The sequence below is a fragment of the Anarhichas minor genome, unplaced genomic scaffold, assembly GCF_050575085.1.
Source record: "Anarhichas minor isolate MPS153535 unplaced genomic scaffold, ASM5057508v1 ptg000014l, whole genome shotgun sequence".
NCBI classification, from domain to species: domain Eukaryota; kingdom Metazoa; phylum Chordata; class Actinopteri; order Perciformes; family Anarhichadidae; genus Anarhichas; species Anarhichas minor.
In genome coordinates, this window is record NW_027466460.1 from 8,284,503 (window position 1) to 8,302,328 (window position 17,826).

Genomic DNA, 17,826 nt, shown 5'->3' on the forward strand with positions numbered 1-17,826 from the left:
TCTCTGTCTCTGCCTCCTGCAGTTGCCCACAAAGATGGACAACCGTTTAGAAAGGTTTGGGGATGGCAGAGTGTGATTTTCACTTGCTCATATATAACTGCAGAGGTACAACTGCTTAACGCATGCAGAAAGTAAATAAAGATGCCGTTAGGTTGTTGTTTATTACCAAGTAATATTTGGCAGATAGCCCAAGTATGTAATAAACTTGACAAGAGGGACAAAAGGAAGACGTAGTATTTACAAAGATGCATATGCCAGCTTATATTCTCACCTGGCAGGTCAGAGAAGAGTAGGATGCACTCATTGAAGCCATTGGCCAAGAGACGGTCCCTGAGCTGCTGCAATATGGCCACGCCGATACAGAAGGGGAAAGAGGAGTTACCCAGCAGCAGCGTGTCCCACAGGTGGAAGATCTTGTGCAGTGGAAACACATCTGAAAAGAGCGCACAGAAATAAACACAACAAAGGGGAGATTTTACAAAATGACTGAATACCAGAGTGCCTGAAAAGACAAATCCCACGAGGGATGCACAATAGGCTGCTGCAAGCGGGATATAATAGAATGCAACACGCACATAGAGAGAAAGGGGGAATCAGTTTGTACATAATGAGTGTGATTTGCATGTGCATAGTGCATTTACTTAAGATGGCTCTATGGCTTTAAAATGGGAAGCTCACTAAGCAATATTGTACGATGGCAAGGTTGCCTGGAGGGATATTTGATGTGGGGGAGGCAGCTGGGAAAAATGGTTTTAGGTGGGTGTTGTGGTGGAAAAATGACAGGAAGAACATCAGGGGGCTGAGGAGCTTTAGAGCAAGGAACCTGCACAGGTTATTTCAAGCCAACTAAAACCACATCCTGATAATGTGTCCCACTGCAGTTATTAGTTCAGTGATATTACTTTCAGTTTTTCGAAAATATAATGTTTCCTCTCTGTTGAGATTTATGCATGAGAACCAGAACTGTCCACCTGTTTCTATCATCCCGCGGTTTGTTAAGGTGGATGCTGGGAAGTAGGTGTGTGTGTGTGTGTGTGTGTGTGTGTGTGTGTGTGTGTGTGTGCATGTGTGTGTGCGAGTGTGGAATGTGGCTTTGGTGAGGCCGAGAGTGTAGGAGTGGTGAGAAAATGCCTCGGAGGGTCTGCATCACATTAGCAGTCAGCTGAGCAGACTAGGATGTGACTGACAGGCAGTGTGTGTGTGTGTGTGTGTCTCTGTGAATTGAGGATGACCCTCCAACCTTGTCTCATATTGGATTGAGGACATTAGCAGTCAGAGGGGCACACCTCCTGAATACTGGACTCACACACTGCCTCAGGGGGGAGGAAAAAGGGGTAGGGGGTAAAAGGGTCACACCTCACACTCTCTGCCCCCGGAGTGGTCTGTATGTATGCGTGTTTGTGTGTGTGTGTGTGTTTGACTGAAGAATCAAATACCTCATTGCAAAGGGCTGAAGAAGATCAATTTGGCTACAATTAATGTAAATCATAGGTTGTGTTCTGTCTATATGAGTCTGCAGACTAGCTCAAGTGCAGCTATCTAAAATAATATTGAGAAGGCAAAAAGTTATTCAAACAGTTGTACCGTATGATGGGTCTCTATCTAGAAGACAGAAGTTAATTGCACATTATTTAATTCGTAACAATGATCAGTGACCCTTGCTAATATGCTCATATTTCAGTGCTCAAAATGTGCCCTGCTGAAGATAAGATATGCCATCAACTGACAAATGGCATGCTAGGAACCAGCAGAACAATAATACAAAAATCATTACAGTATAATGTACCTCTGCTGCAGCTCAGAAGGTGAAAGGACTCTTACTGTGCATTATGCTTATTGGAATCAACAGGTTTCCAAAATTATGCAAGGAAACGAACAATTATTGCTGGAATCTGTAATATTTTCTCATCTTCAGCAAATTCGATTTGAAACATCATCGGCACCTAAAAATGATGACAGAACTGCGGGCACTGAAATCATTTGGCTACCTGATTGTAATGAGTGACCCCTAAACTGGTACTAACTTGATGAAACTATTTCTTATTTATTCCCTGTACATACTGGCTAGTGACAAAACATTATAAACACCATGCGAACTATTGCAGTCCATGTTAACATCACAATCTACGCTGTCCCTATTGAATCTACACTCTCAAAATACAAGCTTGTAAAACTCAACCGAAGCTGAACATTATAAGATTCACATAGGTTGCTTATTTTGTACAAGCCCAGTGTTGCATGTATGGACATATCTTCTCATAGTTGATCTGCCAAAAGTTCCTTATGAGCTTTTTGCTATTTTTTTGTAAAAGTGTTAAAAATCTTGAGGCAAAACTAGCAGCAGTAGTGGTTATCTTGACCCTTACATCCACATTTGCTCTTGAAGTTATATAAAGAGGGAGGACATTCATTAGTATGTGGTACACAAAATCCAATTTAGGGCATTCAAGATCGTAAAAGAAATAATATATATATTTAATAAATATGGGCATAACAAGGTATAAAAATACATCACGCCCTCCTAAAGGTTCTCCTGAGGAAGGAAAGTTCGCAGATGAGTTTTGAGTGTATTTTTATAATGTTTTAAATCAATATTTATTAAAGGCTTTTTATTTTTACCATCCCGGAGTAGAGCGCCTGGAATTGATTTTGTCTGCCACATTCTACCCATGGACCTCGACATAATGTTGTTTTTCTCCGTCTTAATGTTACCTCAAAAATCTTCTTGCGAACTGAAGGTTAGAATACATTATCTGCGTGTTTTCACCTGACTGTAAAATCACGACAATGTGATCAATATCCTTGAAATAGCTGTACGATAACAACCACACCAACACTCACAATGGCTTATACAGTATACTGTATTCCCTACAATATCTAAAGGCACATTTGGTTTTTATTTTTCTAACTTGGAGCGTTAATGGTCTTACGAGTCAGTACTTAGACACATTAAATCGTGCAGACTGGCCCACAGGAAGCGTCACAATAATCCTGTGAAGTCTACAGCTCAGTCCTACCACTCTGCTTAGTCAGAGTCACAGAGACGTGACACTTAGTCAGATTTGGTTCCTGCATACAAAAGACCTTTGCCTTTTAAAAACTACAGTATAGTGCACCATCCAATTCTGCCTGGCCTTTTGGGGAAATTCTTTTAAAACAGTGATACGCACCACCAGCATGTCAAAAACAACCTGACACATTACATTACAAGAAAAGACCATTAGAGGAATAATTCAAATAATTTTCATAAGCCAAAAGTACAACACGATAAAATACATGCCCTGCATTTAACAATGTACAGTATATAAGTATCGGCAATAAGAATGGCCCAAGTCAGCGTTTAATTATAAATGATTGTATTATTGGATCATTATTACTGATACATTAACATAAGAAATACCTAAATGTTGAGTTGGTTGAGGAGCATTTTATCTGCTTTATATACAGTACTTTTGGGTAGTTTAATCAATAGCAATGCATCATATGTTTTGAATGCAACATCTCTGAAAAGTAACTAGCACTCCAGCTGTAGATGGAAATGTAGTGGAGTAGAAGTATGAAGTAGCAGAAGATGGAAATAAATTAGTAAAACAAAAAGTACCAAAAACAATGACAGTACTTGATTTAATGTATTCAGTTACTTTTCACCACTGCTTTTTAAGCCTCTTAGCTGCAAAATCAGTTCAGTCCATCAACTGAAAATGTGTTTTTTATGTCATGTATCCTGTTATAGATCATCAATGATAACTGAGCAAACTCTATCCACTGATGTAGACTGCAAGATGCAGCTGAAAGCCTCGAAAAAATATTAAATGAGGATAAATGAAAAATGTGCAAATCTGAGGTAGTGTGGGGCTGAGTGGTCGAGTCCTTTCCTTTCAGATCTGGAATTAATTAGCAGCTACAATAAAGGTCATGGAGAGAAACACAAAGACCTACAGATCTGGCCCAGACTGGACCCACTGACCTTTTCAGTCTCTTTTATTCATACTGTAAATGAAGCAGACTCAAATTACCCTCTGAAAGTTTTTGATTATGCTCAGTGTGACATCATATCCACATTGTGAGTACAAGGAAAAGCTACTTACGTGTAAACATGGTCAGGAACCATGGAATAGCATAAAGCTGTGCGGTAAGAAAAAGAGATAAGAATACAGTAAGCACATTTATGAGATCATGAAGCATTCATTTGTATGCAATATTCAGTACGTCAAATAAAATAGCTGAGAGCTCACATGAAATAAGTGAACTGCTTTCTCACTATAGACTCTAAGACATGCAGCACACATCTCTACGCCTTCTGAGAAACAGAAACGGCCATAAAGAGCAAACTGCTGAGTTTGGTTATTGGTCAATGGGGAGAAAGCCAACAATGAATCTCATTATACAAATCATCTTGTCATCCATCTTCCTTTCTCTCCATTCTACACTTTCCCTGGAGGAAATGCATAAAATAAAAATTAAAGACCGCACACACACACACTCCACCATTAACCACCTGTTATAACACCTGCCAATCGCTGGCCACTATTGCTGAGGCTCTGTAATATTCAGTAGCAACGGGTCTGGAGCGGAATGTGCAGGAATACTGGAGCTCATGTCAGTACGTTAATCGATAGCTAATTGCGTGGGAGCTGGTGACTGTTCAGTAGACCTCTTCTGAGCCCAGGAGTAATGAGCAGCAGAGAGAGAGAGCCACCGCCCTGAGTCTCAATTCAACCGCTCACTGCGAGTCCAGCCAGATTGGATTAGTGTAGGTGTAAATGGCAGACCCAGGGGAGCAGATGTGGCCAAATTGAGAATGGCTGGAATCAAACCGCTGGCCACATGCAATCTGACTCTCTGCCGATGGCGTCAGGCATTACTGGAACCGAGTCCTTGAACACCACAACATTTCCAAAGATTACCAAAGACAAACTGTATTAATCTAGCCATGTTTTGGTTTGCATAAATTGGAAGCAAATCCATTTTATACTGCAGGGACATTTGGTCTTTTAGGGCCGATGGATTTGTTTCCTCAGTAAAACAACGGTTTAGAGAGTTCTCTGAAGTTCACAGAGGAAAAGGGGATTTATGGTCTGTAAAGTCTAATTACTGGGATTGACATCAGACATGAAAGCTGTATCAACAAAGCTTGTTCCAATATCATCGTGGCCTACCAACAAAAACAAGGATATCAAGTCTCCTTTGAAAGGCAAGTCAATACTGGTAGCTCTGTACATGCAGTACATGTGAAGTCAGCATCATAACAGCATCAACAACTACAGGTAACATTTGTGCAACAAGCCAAAGTATCTTTCCTAATTTCATGTTTTTCTACACACTTTAAATTACGGCAGACAGTCAACAGTTCACTTGCACCACTTTAGAAAAAGAGTTGCAGCATCAGAAACTGCAAGGAGGAGGAAGAGGACGCTTTGATCCTTGACTCCTCGATGATAAAGACCCCACTTTTCATCTGGTAATGTCCCAGAGTCCGGTCCACAGGTGACACACATTCATCAGCACACTAACTGAAACCCCAGAGAGACTGTAGAACACTTTAACCTTGTCACTGTCTGCGCAGAGCTGAAGTGAAGGGCAGGAAGAGGTGGCATATAGTAAGAGAAATATGGTAAGCCTGGCAGAGGACAATCATTAAGTGTGCATGGCAGACATTAATCGCTGTATAAATCACCAGTGGACTACAGGGAGAACCTGACCCTCGCCACAAATACTGGAAAGGAGGATGTGGAACAAAAAGTGTTAACGACAATGAAAAGATATACACTGTGATCTATGGATGGTCATTTCCTTTGGCCCTCATGCGGAGAAAACAACTGGAATAATTCCTTCCTGTTTTTGACTTGCAATAAAAGACAATGTTGTTATCCTTGCATGCCCTCCACTGCTGCTTATTGTCGTCAAGGTGTCAGGGCACTTGCGCTCTTGGAAACTTACGTCTGGGATGAAGCCAATCTCATTTAGATGGTTGCTGAGCTCTGGGTCATGGAAGGCAATCATTTGGGAGAAGACGGTCAAGTACTCTGAAACACAGGCAAAAGGGCAAGAGGTCTATATATAATGTATTGTGTAGCTTGAGTGCTAAAAACCTGAAAGGAAGTGTACTCGACCGAAGACTTTACAGCAGGAGTAAGCAACCTTAGACACGCTCCCATTGGCAAACTGTAACTTAACCAATGGCACACTAGCAGTAAGCGTTTACAGTTAACAGTAAGAACACAAGATGTATGACACAAACATACACAAACACAAACCGACCTAATACATGATTGGATTTAGTAAATCAGTCATGAAGCAAAGAGATCTCATAGTTCAGATACTTTCTAAAACTATTTGTTGCCTTATAACAAAGAGACAGGAAGACAACATGTTGCAGGTAGACTGCTGATCAACTGTGCAACCAGGGAAATTAACTTCTGCACATGTCAAATGGAAACATTGTAATGCTGTACTAGCGCCATTCTTCATGCTGTAAATGAACAAAGATCCTCCAACCAGACAGATAAACATTAGCTAGCTCTCCAGGGCCTCTAGCAGTGGAAAGAACGGATAAGAGCCACAGAGTTCAAGAGGTGTATTGTGTAGCCCTTGTCACATAAGAATTGCTTGCGACATTTCTCTGCAGGCTTTTGCAGTTTCATTTGTTTCCCTATCTCTAAATGATGTGGCTCAGCTGCAAACTCCATTAAGACAAACTGAAATTAGTTTTTACAGCTTAGGAACAACATGGAGCCAAAATGTAATCAACATTGAGCTGAGGGCCCGATGCTCGGTGCCAGCCGCTGATAATTTGTTTTTGAACTTAGCTGAATGCGCTGACCATGTTTAATATTGAACTCGCAGTGGCAGTTGACTACATTAGCTCAAAAACACTGGATGGTTTAAGTGGAGACAAGTAATCTTGAGCTAGTGTGTAATTTATGTCAAGAGAAACACAAAAGATAAGCTTTAAAATCACTAGACTGTATTGCTGTGCAAAACACAGCAGAATGAGTGTGTAGTCTAGTATATCTCACCTTGAATGACATGAGAGTTGTCCTTCAGGAAAAAGTTGTACAAGTACTTGGGGATGAAGGCAGACATGCAGGCATATGCCAGGGCTGTAAAAAGGACAAGTTAAATATGAAAAGAAGCCAAAAAACTAAAAAAGAAAAGTAGAAATAACTCCTTTATTATTCATTACCTTCATTATTAAAGTTTAAGTAGAGGAATGGGGCACACAGTGAATCCAAACCTGAAATGATGGGAAGAAAACAGTTTATAATACAAATTTGCTGTCACATGGTTGTAACTGAGGGCAAGGAAGGGAATTTCCAAGATGTGACATGAGCACCATCTAGTGTCCGGGCATGTGTAGTACAGTAAGGAATAACACAAACAGAGGAGGAGGGGGTTGGGGGGTGCAACAGAGGGTAAAACAAAAAGAATAACGAGAAACAAAGGAAACATCCAGTGAGACAGCAAAAGAAACTGACGGAAGAGTGTCTAACCCTGCCAGTAGACCAGGTCAGGGTGGGAGACCACCCAGGCTTTCAACACACGCCTGAACTTGATGTGGCCCTGAGGAGACGACAGCAGCTCATCGTACTGGTGACAGCGCGGGATGTCCACCTCAATCTGTAGGCATGCAAAAAAAACACACCCAACAAAAGAATGAAGCCAAAAAAGTTTTAAACTTGTTACGGCTGTCTTCTTTTAAATAAGTTACCTGTCTGTCAGTTGGTATGGGAGTATCCTTGTCAATGCTCTCGTATTTGGCTTGAATGTCTCCCTGTGTAAAAATAAATGATAAATGTCCACGCAAAACAATGTTAAAACTGCAGCTTTTCTCATCACAGGACGACAATTCTCCTGTACCTCAATGCCAAGCAGTGCTGCCCACGCCAGACCTCGAACAAGAGGGGGAATATCCACTCTGGCCTCTTTCCACACGAAGTTCTTCTTGTAAGGATAGGCCTGAAGACAAAACATGAAACCGAGTATAAATGACCAAGCTCTGATTCAACAGTATCCTGTTTAAACGATAATACAAATAATAATTGAGTTGAAACAAGCACTTAGCACTGACATATTGAGACACTCTGTCTAATTGGGGAACACATGTTCATGTGTGTGTGTGTGTGTGTGTGTGTGTGTGTACGGAGCAGACCTTGAGCAGCCTGTCAAAGAGGATGATGCGGATGAGTTGGTACTCGGTGTCTCTCTCTCGGATGATGAGTGGGAGCGTGACGGTGGCCGACAGCTCATTGCTGCTGGTGGACTGGGGCAGACTTGACTGTCTGAAGGAGGGAGAAGTAAAGGGTTTGTGACATTACCCTAGCCAAAATAAATGACGGGGTGATGTGAAAAATAGTGACGGAGTGGAGGGGCCAAAGCGGAAAGTTTGGGATGGAGATTGCTTACTCGTCTTCCAGTAGAGGGTAATAGGCTTCTCCTGATACATCCTTCAGTCTCTGACAAATGAAAAACATAACACAGATTCACAATTAAGGTTAAATTCTGTTCACGGGTGCATTTTGGAACCGCTTACAACATAAATGTAGAATTGTATTGTTCATGGAACAGTTGTTAGCTAGTGGGATGAACAAGCACCTATCAATAGAAATAATGTAACGGTTAATGAGTGCTCTGTTGTTCAAATGTTTTTAAAAGCACCAATAGTAAACCTACGATATCGTTGCAACATCGATATAAAAGGTATTTGGTCAAAATATTGTGATATTTTATTTTCTCCATATCTCTAAGCCCTACGTCAAACCCAACCCTATGCACAATACACACATTAACACAATACTGTACTTGTGTTTGTCGTCTTACGTTTCTGAGTTGGCACAGAGACAGGGTCACTGTTGTGTCGTCAAGCAAGAAACTCCGGTCTCTTCCCTGGCCAAACGATTCCCCGTCTTCCAGAACAAAACTAAAAAAAAAAACGAGAGAGAGGGAGATGTTTTATCAAGTCTGAATATCACCTGAAGTTAACAAAACCTTCGTCATCAGTGTATATGTGTGTGTGTAACGTACTTGGGCAGTGTGCAGATTGGAGGTTTGGACTGTATGATCTCCTTGTTGGTGAGCTCCTTCTCCAGGTCTCCCCCCGCCAGACACCACAGATGGTACACCTCATCTATGGCCCGCTCCGACAGGTAGTCTTCATCATCGTCTAATAATACACACACACACACACACACACACACACAGAAAACAGTAAACACCTCTCCATAGGCACAGGTGGCGCTGCAGCTCATACAGTCAAATGATCACTTTAGTAGCAAGTTTAATATCATCTCCTGATATCAAGACATGTTGACTCTTATGAAAGTAGAATCTTGTTTAGACAAAACTTAAATATACATTTTAAATATGTAATTTAATCTGGCCTACAACATATAAAACAAACTAAGCAAATCTAAGAACATTTCTTCCAAAATAAAAGAGCCCAGAGGAATCAGTCTATATCGTGCTGTCAACATGTTTATTGTGGAGCTCTTGTCTTTCTGGAGTCACTTTATTTAAATGAACCACAAGACCGTACGTGAAACTGAGGTGTAACAATGTATCCCTATCCACATAAAAGTCACCAGTGTGTCTTACATGGAGTTTGTAATTAGTCCTGTTTATTTTCAGATTGCTTTACAAATAGTATGTTTCACAGAATTTAGAATGGAACAAATTAAAATAAGTGCAATTTGGGGAAATAAGAAGTAGGAGCAAGAATACAAATGAACGATGCATTCAAGAACCTCACAGGACACCAATTAGATCTTTTGACACTAAATACTGCTACAAATATTAATATTGATGCCGGCATGCTTCACAAACCTACTTCAAGGTAATCAATTCAGCTTTGAAAAATGTAATGTTTAGTCAAGAGGAAGAAGGGTTGACGGGTGATTGGTGTGTATGTAGCGTGTACGTGTGAGTGTAAGGCTGCATGTGCAGTTGTGCAAAGTTCGGGAAGACCTTTGCAGAGTTCACTGATGTCCTCTGGGAGTTCCAGATGTGCACAGCGCAGAGAGGAGGAGAACAGACCAACAGGCTTCTTGAAGGGCGTGTAGAGGCACGAGACGCCACTAAACACAGGGTCTCCCAGCAGGTCTGCAGGGGTCGGCCTGGAAGACACAGACAACGACAACATGGTGATGACAGAACAATATCCACAAACAGTTGTAATTTGAGAAATGATAATTTATTATATCAAACATTTAGTAATATAACGTCATAAAACTTGCATCTGTTTACTTTGGTATCATGTCACTTGTTGGTTTCAGCATGCTGGAATCCTTGCTGACGTACATGCAGCAAGTATTTCATAACTTACACGAGTAAGCGCATGAGAAAACGAAATAGTCCGTGTCCTACAACAACAACAAAAAATACGTCACACTCCATTTACCTTTTGGATGGAAGAAATGTCAAGCATTTCCTTAATAACTCCAGGACATTTTCAGGCAGCACCTGTAAAAAAACAAGCGTATTAGCTCCAGTACACACAATACACACAAGTCCCATTCAAACTCCTAATAATCTCACGAAAAAGTCAAGAAAGATTAGGTAGTGCTTACACAAAACTTAAAGTGGGACTAGATGTCTGATTGAATACATTCAAATAAAAAAGCTTTAAGTGTGTAATTCTAATTTAATGGAAAATATAAAATCTGTATTTCCAGTAATTGTTAAGTCAAGTAAAGTTGTCGACAAATGCTCCGTCAGATTCTTAGGCTCACTTTATCACATATTTCTTGATCTAAATCAGGAAAACTTTCTCAATTTAGACATTTTACTTAGGCAAAGAACTTTGTATTATTGCTAAGTGAAAACATAAAATAAGATATTGTTTTATATAATACTGTAATGTCAATAATGCGACCTAATTCTGCCTAAAAGCTCTTTCATTTAAAAACACCATTAAAATGTCTTTATTTATTATTGTCTTTATTATTAACTCAGATCTAGGCAGACAATGATTTTGACTTCACCTTGATGGCATCCAGGCAACCATGTTCCTCAGCAAGGACAGTGACAATGTCGTCTATGCAACCTGAGAATGACAAACAATATCACAGAGTAAGCCTAATTAAATTAAAGAGCATAATGCTCAGCACTTTGATTAATTATGTCCTTTTTACTTACCCAAGGTTAGGATGAATTTCAATCTCTCACTAATATCAATATTCTGCAGCAGTCGTCTACCCTGTAATTGATTCACAGCATTAGAATTGATGTGGCAAATGATCCATACAGCTGGAGTTCAGGCCAAACGACATCAATAAATCTTGTTTGAATGTCTTATTCTTGTCTGAAGATGTTTTTTGAAGGATTCTTACTGCACATAATTCAAACAACAAAACCCCAAGCGACCAGACATCAGTTTTAGGTCCTGAAGGCAGAGGAGCTTCATCATGGGAAGAGTCACTGGGGTGGAAGGAGCCCTGAGCGATCACCTCTGGAGCAAGGTATGATGGGTACCTGAGGTCATGTTCACAGAGCAGATAAGACACATCACTTTTTCAGCCTCTCTGAATAATATGGATATCCAGCATTCCCTATAAGATCAAACACTATAATGAATTACTGGTTCAACAGCTCAGTGTAGAAACATCCCGTCATAGCTTTTCATTCATTTGTCAGCATTGTTGAGTTATTAGGTTTTAATAATGTCAACTCCATATTATAAATAAATACATAATATTATCGAACAAAAATATTCTGTGAAAAGTGATGCTATTGCTCACATTTCTGTCATTAAGTGATGTATATTCAGGTGTTCCTAAGAATACGCATAGCTGTTTGACAGTTACATTTATTACATTTTTTCATCCAGATGTTATTGAGAGACATGTGCCATCATTCCTCTTTTCAATCTGCAAAAGGATATTACACAGAGACACTTGGTAGAACACAAAGGCCTTTGGATTAGGATAAAAGTCCAACGATCCGTTACAGTTTCTCAACCAGGAAGCTATTTTGATGCCCCAAAAGCTGGTTTCTATGAAAAAGCAATGAGCCATTATGCATCAATGTTACGGTCAATTACCTTTTTTTTATGATTTGACTAACAGCAAACAGATACAAGTGAAACGTTGACCCTGAACAGACATGCACATAGCTCAGTGCCAACAGTTGAAGAGTTCCAGAGCGCTAATGGACCTTCCGCTGTGATGAATGAGGAGAACAAGACGTACCCTATGGGGAAATCTACATCGGCCCCATGATCAGTCATGTGATAAAGGCCAAACTTTGCCAGCTTGACATTCCCCTATGAAGAAAAGTATATTACAGTGACAGTGTTACATTAAGCAATCATTTCATTGTCTTTTAATTGGACAGACGTTCAGTCACTTAAAGATAGACGTACAAAAATCAGCACAATTTTACCTTGCAGTCCATGAGCACATTGTGTGCGCTGAGGGCTCTGTGCACCATACCGTGTTTGTTCATGAACTCCAGACCTTCAAGGACCTCATAGGCTATCTGCAGCACCTTCTCTGGGCTAACACAAACAAATACCCGACAGGGTGTCAAACCAATTGGTGACTGGGTCAGAGAAAAGACATAACAAACAATTTATCTAAATGTTCAACACTTTTTAGACATTTAAATACACTGTTTATAATTTGCAAACCTAACCTCAGCCAGTAGATAGCAAGGTCCATGCATAGTATTTCCATCATGCCCGTCAGATACAATTTTAATAATTAACTGATAACGGCTCACCAGTGAAAGTGAAGGTAGGAAACTAAGTGGGTTCATCACATAGACTGTAATAAAAATCTCACCTGGCTGTTTTCCCCTGTTTTTGGAAGTCACTTAAACTGCTTTCAAAGTGTTCAGCAACAACAATCAGCCGTTCTGTAGAGCAAGATGAAAACACACTTTTAAGATTAAAAGATACATGTCATGTATTTATGCTTTTTGATACCTCTACAGTAATGCAGTACAAAACATAACATGAACTTTCCCAAGGGATCAAGAACCTTTTGAGGAACCATGAACTAAACTTGCATTCTAGCCTAAGGAACCAGGGACTAAACTGGGGTCGTGCTTCCCCAGCTGTAATCAGCTGACAACATGTTGAAATGGTAACTTGTGTTGTTGGACAACAATACAATGCAGTCCTACACTATATTATTTTGTTCACCACTTGTAGATACAAAGCTATATATGAATTAACAACAGACTTGCATGTATTCCACACAGAACAAGAGGATGAAACCACCAGCTTGGAAAGTTAATAAATACCCAGGTTCTACTTTGTTTGCCCGAGTACAATCAAGGGAATGTTTTGGAAAAGCTCAGTGAGAGTACACATAAAGGGCAGAATATATAATAAAATGAAATGCAATAAAGTAAGAAGAGTCGTACCGTGTTTCCCTCTGGACATGTCCACATACTGGCAGAGTCTGGGGTGAGTGATGGTTTTGAGGACCTGGAAACGTCCCAGGATTTTGATGGAGTTGGGAGTGAGAGGGAGGCCATTGCTCCCACAGACATCATGAGGGAGAGCTGAGGCAAAGAAGGTGAAGGCCCCCAGCTGGGCGTCTTTCAGGGGCCTCATCTTGCCACTGGCTTGAAGCACTGATGATGGGAGATATATCCAACTTTTATTTCAGACTCATGAGTCCATATAGCAACAAACACAAATACAACAACAATATATAAAATACAATACAATTCAATATGAGGACATCAAGACACAGGTACAATCATTGTAGTTAAAAAAGTCACTCGTTGTTAAAAACATCCAGACATTTGTACCAATGTTTCCAGAAACAAGAATAATACCTTGTATCACTTTGTGTTGATCAGTTAAGGCTTTTATAATTACATTTTCTGAGTCATTTAATCGACATTTAAATTTGTAGATAAAATTCCTCAACACAGCATGGAAGGTGGGAACATTACGACTCACAAACATATGACTTGCACTTGTCCATCTTGGAAGCTTGTGATTCTGAAAGCATCATTAAATGCCACCTGAATCTTCTTCATTTTTGATTTACTATAACTGCACCACAGGTGGGCTGTATACAGTGGAGTACAGTAGGCTCTAAAGAGAGCTGTTTTAACATCTTCTGTACACATATGAAATTTACGTGCCACCATATTGGCTTGTGCATACAGTTTGCAACACTGCCGCTGCACATCGTCATCATCACTCATTCCTGATGATGTGACCCAAATATTTCATTTTGTGCACCACATTTAGCTCTTGGCCTCCCATAAAAAATAAAGGAAAATGTAGCTTCTGATCCTCCTTGGTTTTAGCTATCATGATAACACTCTTTTTAGAGTTGAATTTGATGTCATACTGCACGCCATGCTCAGCAGACTCTGAGCAATTGCTGTAAACCAGCGCTATGAGGAGACAGGACCACTAAGTCATCAGCGTACATCAGATGGTTAATAAGACTTTCCCCCACCATACATCCTGTTTTACACTCTTAACTTTTTAGAAAGATCATCCATATATAGATTAAAAAGAGCAGGTGATAGTATTCCACCTTGTCGGACGCCATTGGTCACTAGGATGGTTTGATAGCATGGTTTGATGTGAATACTAAAAGTGCAAAATCCTAATCAAATATGGAGGGACCCCTCGCTCTTGTAGTTTGACAAACAATTTATAATGATTAATTCTGTCAAAAGCTTTAGAAGCATTCAGGAAACACATAAATATTGTAGTGTTATGTCTCCTGTACTTACTAACAACTTCCTTCAGTGCATATTAAGTCTGTGCTATGTTTACTTTTAAAACCAAATTGATTATCAGTGGTTATTATGTATTCTTGAAGCCTATCTAAGATAATTCGTTCTAATACTTTAGAAAGTACGCTAGCCAGAGCAATTGGTCGGTAATTGTCAATGCTGGATATTTTACCGGTTTTATCTTTGATTACTGGCACTAACACAACAGTCAGCATAGAGTCAGGAAGTACGCCATGCAGTAACAATCCAGAAAAACACATTGCAACTTTAACACTGGAATTCTATTGCTAGCATGCTTCAGATGTTCTGCTGTTATTTGGTCAAGGCCACATGCTTTGTTCAATGCCAATTTCTCAATGGCATACAGCACTTCATCAGGTCTAATACAAACACCAACATCATTTGGAACATCACCAATATTAAATGTGTCATTCTTAACACTGTTAAAAAATATCCCAATAACCAGTAGCCCCATCAATGTTGGATGGCAAAGGGCATCTTAGTGTTATTGGCAACCTTAACTACTTTCCAGAAATCATAGACATTATTCTACTGCAGCTTTTGAGGAGATTGATGAATACATATGTGATAATATACATGTATGAATGAGCAGAACATTCTGATCATCACCATCATGTTCTCATTTATGTCATAGCATCCGGTGTTAAAAACATGAATGAAATGTCAACTGCTTAACGTCACATGTTTATGTTCACGGTGGCTGAGGCAAAGACCACCATTACAGGAAGTGACAGGTTGACACTGTCAGTGCAAGTACTAGTGAGTAATACATGTAAGTAATACATTCACAGTATACAGCTGTAGATTAACTTCGGAAACAAACGGCACAATGTGCCCAGTGATGCTGCAGATAAACCCATCGTGTGAGCTTAGCTATGTTATGATAATAATGTTAACAACAAACAAAGGAAAACAATAATATAATGTGCATGACATCAGAAAAACGAGTCTACTTACGCTTAATGGTAAAGCTGTATGGCCAAGTCGTCGGAATTAACTCGAAATTAGTATTAAAATATTTGAAATCAATATCTTTTCCTGCCTCTGCGATGTGATGGGAACAGCTGAGTGAACGTGACCAATTACGTCATTATTCTGCGACAAGAAAAAAAAAATATAACGATTATGGAACTTAAATCAAACTGAGTTATTTCAAAAACCACAACAAGGTTGTTCATGAATTATTTTTTCCGTATTTTTTTAAAAAGATGGTTTCTCATTGGAGTTATTACACACAGGCATTATCCGTTGCCTCCTTACATGTTGCGACGGTGTCCGGTCTATAGAAGATATGACTGTCGCACTCTGATGGGAAATCTACTGGCCTGTTTCACATCCTGATGCTGCAGAGATCTAACGACCCGGTCCGTGTACGTTTTGATAGTCTGTTTTAACCGGAAATACCATGGTTTTCTCGTTTTTGGTGTCTTGAATTCAAAAGCGAAAAAAACTGAGAACCAAAGTCAAATAACGAGCCGAATTTGGTTTTTGCAAATCTATTTTTTCTTCTTTGCATCCAAGTCATTTTTGAGTGCGCAGCGTTGTTGCTGTTGGCACTGATATTTATTTTCTCCACATATTGTGCTGTTGCTTTAGTGAACGCAGATTGTAGACAGTAAAAGTGTTGACCCATTTCTACCACTAGATGACAGTATACGTGTACTTAAACCAAAGATTTAGTCATATTTACCTGTGCCTTTCTTAATTATCTAGGTTATTGATACAGATGTATTTAATGCTGATTATTTCATCTGATATTTGATGTTTATGGTAAATTTGCAACCTAGTCGAGGATCATTCATCTGCGGATCTTGCTGTTGGGGAAAATACTAATTTGTATAGTCATGTTTTTTTTTTTTACCTAATTGCAAAACTATACATCATGTTTTGATTGGTGTTTGGTTCATTCTTATTAAACACTAAGCATAATTTACTGACCTCATTAATTTATTTGTCACACTTAAATCCTGAATTGAATGGTTAAACAGAAGAGGTCAAAGGGCCGAGATGAGAAGATATAATGTTGGTCAAATGCTGTGGTCCAAATAAAATGACTTCAGTTTTATTGCCATTGAGTTACAGAAAGTTTACTCCAGAATATGTTCAATCTTTTTCCTGATCTCACAAGACAAGAGCAAAAACCAGATTAACTGGTTCTCTTTTCTTCTGTGCTACCATGTTACCTGTCTTGTGACCCCTCAGATTGATCTCTGGAGCTGTGGGGGGATGCAGACCGTCAGGCTAAATGAATACTGAATCGCATGTAGTCAACTACTATTGCTAACACATTCCCATTGGCCCAGGATTATTTATTTATATTCATTAATGTATTTTCTTCTAATGTTACCCTGGTATATGCTTGGGGTTGGGTTAGATTATTATTCTGCTTATTAAAATGTAAACCACTGTTTCTGCTGTGTCTTTAAGTTCTTTCAAATTGTGAAGGAAGCTTGTTTATTGTGCTGCTTATCACTTAGACTTTCCAAACTGTGGTAGTGGGCGTGGACTGTGCCTGTCTGCAGGGGAGAGATCTGTGGGAGTGGTTCAGTGGAACAGTGCCATGGTTAGTGTATGTGAATGAGGGATAATTAGCAACAGGTTACACCTGTACCAATTAACCCTGGCACTGTTCCCCTGAACCACTCCCACAGATCTCTCCCCTGCAGCTGAGCACAGACCACGCCCACTACCACATAAACAGTATTTGGTGACGGTAGAAGCCAGTCCCAGCAGAGATGCCTACATTTCAAAACAGCCCACAGAACGTGGCTCAGTAACTTGTGTCTCCTTAATATGTAAAACACATAACTTCTTGGGCACCTGGGAACTAAAAAGACTTTCATACACTAGTTGTGTCTGAAACAAGGGACAGAAATGAACCGACTCAGGACCAGTAGCATTATTATTAGGTGTAGATTTATTTTTTGTTTTTCTCTCTTGTGTGCTCTTGCTCACCAAAAACAAAATAATAAAATGTAAAATAGATATTCATGCATAACATAACCAAAGCTATATGTAGGAATATCCAGTAGTTGTAGTGTACAAAGCAAAGTGTACAAAGCAAAACATGGTAGGTAGGTCCACACTAAAATTTCC

General features: G+C 39.7%; 1 protein-coding gene across 2 annotated transcripts in view; it reads right to left on the bottom strand.

The window, feature by feature from the left end:
* Positions 1-15,944, bottom strand: part of LOC142949592 (TBC domain-containing protein kinase-like protein) — a 39,446-nt gene extending 23,502 nt beyond the window's left edge. Inside the window, exons 1-22 of one of the 2 annotated variants that reach the window (XM_076091321.1) lie at positions 15,688-15,942; positions 13,366-13,578; positions 12,780-12,852; positions 12,379-12,493; positions 12,186-12,259; positions 11,328-11,469; positions 11,134-11,194; positions 10,980-11,041; positions 10,397-10,458; positions 9,964-10,112; positions 9,025-9,163; positions 8,821-8,920; positions 8,407-8,456; positions 8,153-8,282; positions 7,861-7,959; positions 7,712-7,774; positions 7,494-7,620; positions 7,187-7,237; positions 7,020-7,103; positions 5,941-6,026; positions 4,089-4,125; positions 272-433 (exon numbers count right to left, since the gene is read on the bottom strand). In XM_076091321.1, coding sequence (XP_075947436.1) covers positions 272-433; positions 4,089-4,125; positions 5,941-6,026; positions 7,020-7,103; positions 7,187-7,237; positions 7,494-7,620; positions 7,712-7,774; positions 7,861-7,959; positions 8,153-8,282; positions 8,407-8,456; positions 8,821-8,920; positions 9,025-9,163; positions 9,964-10,112; positions 10,397-10,458; positions 10,980-11,041; positions 11,134-11,194; positions 11,328-11,469; positions 12,186-12,259; positions 12,379-12,493; positions 12,780-12,852; positions 13,366-13,558 — 2,059 coding nt within the window. In that variant the 5' untranslated portion in view covers positions 13,559-13,578; positions 15,688-15,942. Of the gene's footprint in view, positions 1-271; positions 434-4,088; positions 4,126-5,940; positions 6,027-7,019; positions 7,104-7,186; positions 7,238-7,493; positions 7,621-7,711; positions 7,775-7,860; positions 7,960-8,152; positions 8,283-8,406; positions 8,457-8,820; positions 8,921-9,024; positions 9,164-9,963; positions 10,113-10,396; positions 10,459-10,979; positions 11,042-11,133; positions 11,195-11,327; positions 11,470-12,185; positions 12,260-12,378; positions 12,494-12,779; positions 12,853-13,365; positions 13,579-15,687 lie in introns of both variants that reach the window. The other variant, XM_076091322.1, reaches the window with a different exon arrangement.
* Between the last annotated feature and the right edge of the window lie 1,882 nt (positions 15,945-17,826).